General features: G+C 44.5%; 1 protein-coding gene across 1 annotated transcript in view; it reads left to right on the top strand.

Annotated features, from left to right (window-relative positions):
• creb3l2 (cAMP responsive element binding protein 3-like 2) overlaps nucleotides 1-5,176 on the top strand; it is a 66,608-nt gene extending 61,432 nt beyond the window's left edge. Inside the window, exons 11-12 of the mRNA XM_083655896.1 lie at nucleotides 2,246-2,483; nucleotides 2,789-5,176. Of these exons, the coding sequence (XP_083512022.1) occupies nucleotides 2,246-2,483; nucleotides 2,789-2,864 (314 nt within the window). The 3' untranslated portion in view covers nucleotides 2,865-5,176. The remainder of the gene's footprint in view (nucleotides 1-2,245; nucleotides 2,484-2,788) is intronic.
• The last annotated feature ends 2,324 nt before the right edge of the window (nucleotides 5,177-7,500 follow it).

Here is a 7,500-nt window from a genome sequence, read left to right as displayed (position 1 = left end):
TTAACCCCATTTGTTTATGTGGCTCTTGTCATGGCTTGTTAAGGGCAGTTTACTTTAAGCAACATGTAGCAGCCAATGCACAACGTTTGCCTGTCTTCCCTTCAAACTGTGTGCAATACATTTCTGTATTTTAATTTAATTTGAATTACCTACTATTTTGTTACTATTTTAATACTACTATTAATATTATTTTATACTATTTTTCTTTTTTTCTAACTATTGCTGATAATGATGCTGCTGGTCACTGAAAGTGCCAGTAAAGTCTTATTCTTATTCTTATTCTGTTTATAGTACAGTGATTTATGGTGGTTGCGACGGACCATGATCATATTCTATCGTTGGTGGCAACGATATATGTTTATACTTCCAGCGACGGGCGATATGGCATCTTTGCGATGATGGTTGCGACCATCGCCAAGACTTCATTTGGATTCAACTTTGACCCCATCGCTGGCTCAAGAAAGTGCTGCTAGCTCTTGTTTTTCTACCTCCATGTCTTGAGAGAAAATCCAAATGAAGCGAATGAAATGAAACTGCGCCTCTGCGATGTGTTCTCCTATCGCCTAGTGTTTATACTTTTTTATGAGCAACAGCGCACAAAATCAGCGTGCAGCGTTAATTAACGTTCAGTGTCGCTCGTTGGGCGATCATTAATCGCTGTACTCTAAACTGCCCTTTAGCAAGCCAGCTAGCGGAGGGTACAGCCACAGCACTGTCTGAGGCTGGCTAGCAAACTGAGTACTGTCCTGTCTGCTCAGGAGCATTGACTGTATATTAGAATATTAAAATAGGTCAGTGGTCGGGAGACTGCGCATGTGTCAACTACTTACACTGTGTATGGGTGTGGCACGGCCGACCAAAAGAGTACAACTACTCACACTGTGTATGGGTGTGCCACGGCCGACCAAAAGAGTACAACTACTCACACTGTGTATGGGTGTGTCACGGCCGACCAAAAGAGTACAACTACTCACACTGTGTATGGGTGTGCCACGGCCGACCAAAAGAGTACAACTACTCACACTGTGTATGGGTGTGTCACGGCCGACCAAAAGAGTACAACTACTCACACTGTGTATGGGTGTGCCACGGCCGACCAAAAGAGTACAACTACTCACACTGTGTATGGGTGTGTCACGGCCGACCAAAAGAGTACAACTACTCACACTGTGTATGGGTGTGGCACGGCCGACCAAAAGAGTACAACTACTCACACTGTGTATGGGTGTGCCACGGCCGACCAAAAGAGTACAACTACTCACACTGTGTATGGGTGTGCCACGGCCGACCAAAAGAGTACAACTACTCACACTGTGTATGGGTGTGCCACGGCCGACCAAAAGAGTACAACTACTCACACTGTGTATGGGTGTGCCACGGCCGACCAAAAGAGTACAACTACTCACACTGTGTATGGGTGTGCCACGGCCGACCAAAAGAGTACAACTACTCACACTGTGTATGGGTGTGCCACGGCCGGCCAAAAGAGTACCGTAGGAATGAGTCCGGACGTGCTACTTCCTGCTCGTACGTGTAAAAGGCAATGGGATTTTTGTATGGGGATTTAAATGCTTGAAATAAGGTCTGCCATAAACAAAAGTTTATGAAACAGCGAATGTTGTGTTCATCAAGACAATCTTCACAAAATGAGGACCACCTTTATGACTTTTGAAGCGTAAATGCGTTGTTAACCAGACTTCCCGGTTAAGCTTACAAAAATCAAAGTCATCCCTGTGGTACTCTGGAACTTCATCACTCACTCACTCACTCACTCAGTGACATTTGGGTCTCTAGAGATGGCCGCCGTTCATCCAGCAAAAATAGAGGCTAGATCAGTGGTTCTCAACCTTTTTTGGCTTCAGTACCCCCTTTCCCTGATTTCTGAATCCAATTATATCCCATTTACCCGGCTGCAAGATTTTCCTTATCAAGAAAACCATAGCATATGATGCAATGAATGAATGATAACACACCTTTTGAAGAATATAACATTACAAAATAAGAAATTGAGTGACAGAGTTGCAATTAGTGTCTCCTGAGGAGATTTATTTTAACATTTAATTTATTTTCATAAATTATTCTTACATTTGTCCATTTTTCCATTTTTCCATTTTCCCAGTACCTCCACATACCCCTAGGGGTGCACGTACCCCAGTTTGGAAACCCTTGTGGTAGATGATGGATTAAATGTATTATGTACCTTTTCCTCTCTATTCACTCTTTTCCGCTCTTTCTCTCTTGTCAGTCAAGTCCAGGAGTCTGCTGTCTACTTTTGAGGATGAGCAGCCGCACCTCCTCGGCCTGGGCGGAGAATATCCCGACCAATGGGAGGACACGCCGGCGGTCGTCATGGCGGCGTGGCGTCACTCCGAACAGCAAAAGCTGGGGGCGGAGCCTAGCAGGGCGGAGACGCACCCACCTTTCAGGAACACCAGCAACGACACGCAGATGCCCCAAAACACCCTGCTGCTCAATCTACACAGGTACACACACACACACACACACACACACACACACACACACACACACACACACACACACACACACTACATCGCTAGAATAAAAATGTCTGCATTGTAAATTTCTTCAATCCACGATACGTACAATCTCAATGTAAATTTTAAACAAAAATTACCCTTACTGGCCACCGTGCTATATCAATAGCAGACTCTATAGCGGGTATGACGTTGATATACATGTATGTAGATACGTGATATGCAACCTAATTTGGGTTCAGAAACATGACATCCCTCTCTCCCCCTCTCTCTCTCTCCCCCCTCCCCCCCAGGTCTTTGGAGCAGAGGGTGAATGAGAGCAGTAGTAAAGTGATAGAGCTGGAGCGAACGGTCAACGAGACCTCCTGAGGTCCACCTCATTGGCCCCCCCTTCCCTCTCCTCAGCCTGGGTCAGTGTCCTGGAGCAAACCTCGTACCCACTGACGATTGTTAAGGTCCATTTCTCTGCCATTTCTACTTAGTACACTGTAATAAGTAACCATAACAAGGCACTGGCTGCCTTCACCTTTGAAGTGAAGTTGCACTGACTAGTTTTTGGTTTTAGCCAACTTACCAATTTTACTTCTTCAGTTATCTTAATTGAGACACTGTGTTGAATCAGACATATCAGGAAAATATCAAATGGATCTATAAAGTAGTGTGGCATTGGATCCAGTGGAAAGTGTATTTAAAAGTGGGAGACAGGAGGCTTTTTACAGGACACTGACGAGCCTAAGAGCATGGAGGACCTTTGTATTTATAGAACCTTTTTCAAAAATGATTTGCTCTTTGTAGTTGTATTTCTTTTTATTTTTAAATAATGTTTTTATTCCATTCCAGTAATGCATACATCCCATTTTGATATGTATTTTGTGTTGATATTTTTTGTGTTTTTACTTTATTGTACTCTTTTATATATTGTTCTGTTGTTTTCGAGTACTTTCTTTTTACGTTATTAGCTCAGGGTTCCTACATGCACAAAAAAAGACAGAAAAACAAATTTGATCATTTAGAGATTTTTTTATTTTTTTATTTGAGAAAATATGAATGGTCAGTCCTGAGACACAATGTAGCACCACCGAATTTATGTAGCAACGTGCTTATGTCCTGTTACGATTCAAATCTTTCTGGCATTCTAGAATATAAACATTTTTAAAATATCATTACAAAGTGTATCATTTGTGCATCATATAATATCATTTCAAAGGAGAGCTTGTTAATATCACTTTTTTTTTTTCTGCCCAATGATATAGTCGCGATATATAGAATTCCGATATACCGTCCCTATTATTTGTTGGTATGGTGAGAAATCTTAAGCGACTTATTTCCCAGTCAATCATAATTAACACTGATGGAAATGAGATGCTGTAGGAACCCTGGCAGCTTGGCTTCAGCCCTCTCCTCTCACGCGACAGCCACTGTGTGCAAGTCACCAGTCAATCTTTGAGATTTGAGTTCCTGTGATACTGTGACTATTTTTGGGCAACAAAAGCATGTTAAGAGCTCTGCAAACATTGACTCCGTTTGGTCAGTTTGCTCTCGTCCACCACATTCAAGAATTTAAAAGACTCTTGAAGAGGTGGTTGATGGGAAAAGACACGTCAGAAGGCAACAGATAGCATCACAGCGTCAAGTGTGGGAATTGGGAAATCCAATACTGCCTTTTCTTCATAAAATAAGTATGAATGGCAAAACCTACATCCAAATGTTTTCAAGTGTGATGAAGCACTGGTTACGGTATAATTGTGACAAAATCCACGTTCTGTGTTCAGTGGCTTTTAACGATTCGGCCTTGCACACTTTGGCTTTCAACCCCCAGAGAGTATTTCAGAAATATCCTTTAATGTCCTAAAATAGAGTATTTATTCTTCAACATCTACCAAAAAAAATCAAATCTAATAAATCCTCCCAGAAAAGGAAAAAAATATATTTTTGTAAATATGAGTTGTTAATAAAGAGGGAGTCTAAATGTGTCGGGATCTGTAGTTTATATAGCCAATAATTCAGTCAGAGTTGTTTGGGGATGCTGTGATTGTTGATAAGTTATGCGCGTACAATGTCTTAGTTTCACAGTTCCTCCTGACTTCTTTTGTTAAGAAGTGGCTTTACAAATCTAAATCATCCATTTAATGCGTATTACAGATGGATGTTGGACATTTCTGAGCTTTACTGAAACATGCTTGTGTGTGTGTGTGTGTGTGTGTGTGTGTGTGTGTGTGTGTGTGTGTGTGTGTGTGTGTGTGTGTGTGTGTGTGTGTGTGTGTGCGTGCGCGTGCGTGCGCGTGCGTGTGTGCGTGTGCGTGTCTGTGTGTGTGTGTGTGTGTTGCGTGCATGCGTGCTATGGACCTGATTAACACTGGTTCACTTTCAGTTCTGTCCTTTCAAGTTGTAAATAGACACTGTGATCCAGTTGGTAAACAATTCATTCTCTGTACTTTCTCATGCCAAAACATTTTCAGTCATTTGTGTTTTGAGTCAAGTCTGCTCTCTAAATTGAATCTAAAGTAAACATTACTACTATCTATTGACACGAGATGAACAGAAAAAGATTCATACATAGACTTTTTCCCCACCTCTCCAAGTCACATTTTATTTCCATGTTGCTCCTGTGTAAAGCCGGCCTGAAGGCTCTCTGTCTTTTCTGCTTTCAAATGAATAAAGTATTTTCCTTAGTAAAAGCATTTTGCTTTCGACTGTGTGGTCTGTGTTCGGTGGACTAGGTCATAATGGGACAAATAGCTACCAGGAATTGCAATCAATTGTCCCTCCGACAGAGATACTGCACACACACACACACACGCACACACACACACACACACACACACACACACACACACACACACACACACACACACACACACACACACACACACACACACACGCACATGCACACACACTGCTCAGACAATTGTCATTCAAATGTCTATTCAAATTCTGGCAGGCATACACAAATCTCAACTAGACGCCTCAAGATGTATCAACATACAAACTACATCATGTTTCAAATGTGATCCTGTAGGCCAGAGGTCAGGGAGAATCGAACATTCGGTTGCGGCAGAGATGCTCACAAGTCATTTTTTGCAAGTCCATGTCACATTTCAAGTCTTTGAGCTAGAGTCCGAGTCAAGTCTAAATTCTTTGGTCACAAGTCCAAGTCAAGTCTCTATATGAATGAACGTTTTATCATCTGCTGGATGTCTTCCGGTCTGCTTAGAACACTGCATAGCTAAAACTAAGGACTTCAAAGCATGTACTATATTATATGTACTATATTATCCTCACTCCTTTATCTATTAGCATCAGTATCAGCATTGATTAGTCGACATTATTATTAGTCAACATTCCCTTAAAGTTAATGCACCAAAAAAAATAAGATTGTTCACAAGTCCCAAAACTCTAGTCTGATTGGGTCGAGCATCAAGTCTTTGAGGACGAGTCTCAAGTCACTGTGTCTGTGACTTAAGTGTGACACAGCATATAGTGTGTGTATCTGCGTATATGTCATAGTCTTGAATGGCTAACTGTTGAGCCTTGTATGTATGAAATAGGCAGAAAAAGCGGAAAGAGGCCAACTGATGCCAGAAAGACTGACATGTATTTCCACAAAGTGCTAAAAGTGCACAGCGATCATCAATTGTGTGAGAACTTTTAATTATTTTCTTGGAAAGTGCAAATTGAATTACAGCCCAATTCCATTAAGGAAGAAATGTCCAGATGGGATTCTCATGGTTGACATGCTGGCCCAGAGAGACGTGTCTGTCTCCTGGACTAGCCCAGAGAGACGTGTCTGTCTCCTGGAGCTGGCCCAGAGAGACGCGTCTGTCTCCTGGAGCTGGCCCAGAGAGACGAGTCTGTCTCCTGGAGCTGGCCCAGAGAGACGAGTCTGTCTCCTGGACTAGCCCAGAGAGACGAGTCTGTCTCCTGGACTAGCCCAGAGAGACGTGTCTGTCTCCTGGAGCTGCCCAGAGAGACGCGTCTGTCTCCTGGACTAGCCCAGAGAGACGAGTCTGTCTCCTGGACTAGCCCAGAGAGACGTGTCTGTCTCCTGGACTAGCCCAGAGAGACGCGTCTGTCTCCTGGACTAGCCCAGAGAGACGTGTCTGTCTCCTGTAGCTGGCCCAGAGAGACGCGTCTGTCTCCTGTAGCTGGGAGAGACGTGTCTGTCTCCTGTAGCTCGCCCAGAGAGACGTCTGTCTCCTGTAGCTGGGAGAGACGTGTCTGTCTCCTGTAGCTGGGAGAGACGTGTCTGTCTCCTGTAGCTGGGAGAGACGTGTCTGTCTCCTGTAGCTGGCCCAGAGAAACGCATCTGTCTGCTGTAGCTGGGGGAGACGTGTCTGTCTCCTGTAGCTGGCCCAGAGAGACGTGTCTGTCTCCTGTAGCTGGGAGAGACGTGTCTGTCTCCTGTAGCTGGCCCAGAGAGACGCGTCTGTCTCCTGTAGCTGGCTCAGAGAGACGTGTCTGTCTCCTGTAGCTGGGAGAGACGTGTCTGTCTCCTGTAGCTGGGCGAGACATGTCTGTCTCCTGTAGCTGGCCCAGAGAGACGCGTCTGTCTCCTGTAGCTGGCCCAGAGAGACGTGTCTGTCTCCTGTAGCTGGGAGAGACGTGTCTGTCTCCTGTAGCTGGGCGAGACATGTCTGTCTCCTGTAGCTGGCCCAGAGAGACGCGTCTGTCTCCTGTAGCTGGCCCAGAGAGACGTGTCTGCCTCCTGTAGCTGGGAGAGATGTGTCTGTCTCCTGTAGCTGGGAGAGACGTGTCTGTCTCCTGTAGCTGGGAGAGACGTGTCTGTCTCCTGTAGCTGGGAGAGACGTGTCTGTCTCCTGTAGCTGGCCCAGAGAGACGCGTCTGTCTCCTGGAGCTGGCCCAGAGAGACGCGTCTGTCTCCTGTAGCTGGGAGAGACGTGTCTGTCTCCTGTAGCTGGGAGAGACGCGTCTGTCTCCTGTAGCATGACAAGGATCTGAAAATAGATCAGCAACTGATTGCAAACGACACCTCTAAATAATTAGC

The sequence above is a fragment of the Poromitra crassiceps genome, assembly GCF_964638095.1.
Source record: "Poromitra crassiceps genome assembly, chromosome: 2".
NCBI classification, from domain to species: domain Eukaryota; kingdom Metazoa; phylum Chordata; class Actinopteri; order Beryciformes; family Melamphaidae; genus Poromitra; species Poromitra crassiceps.
This window is presented reverse-complemented; position numbering and strand designations above follow the sequence as displayed.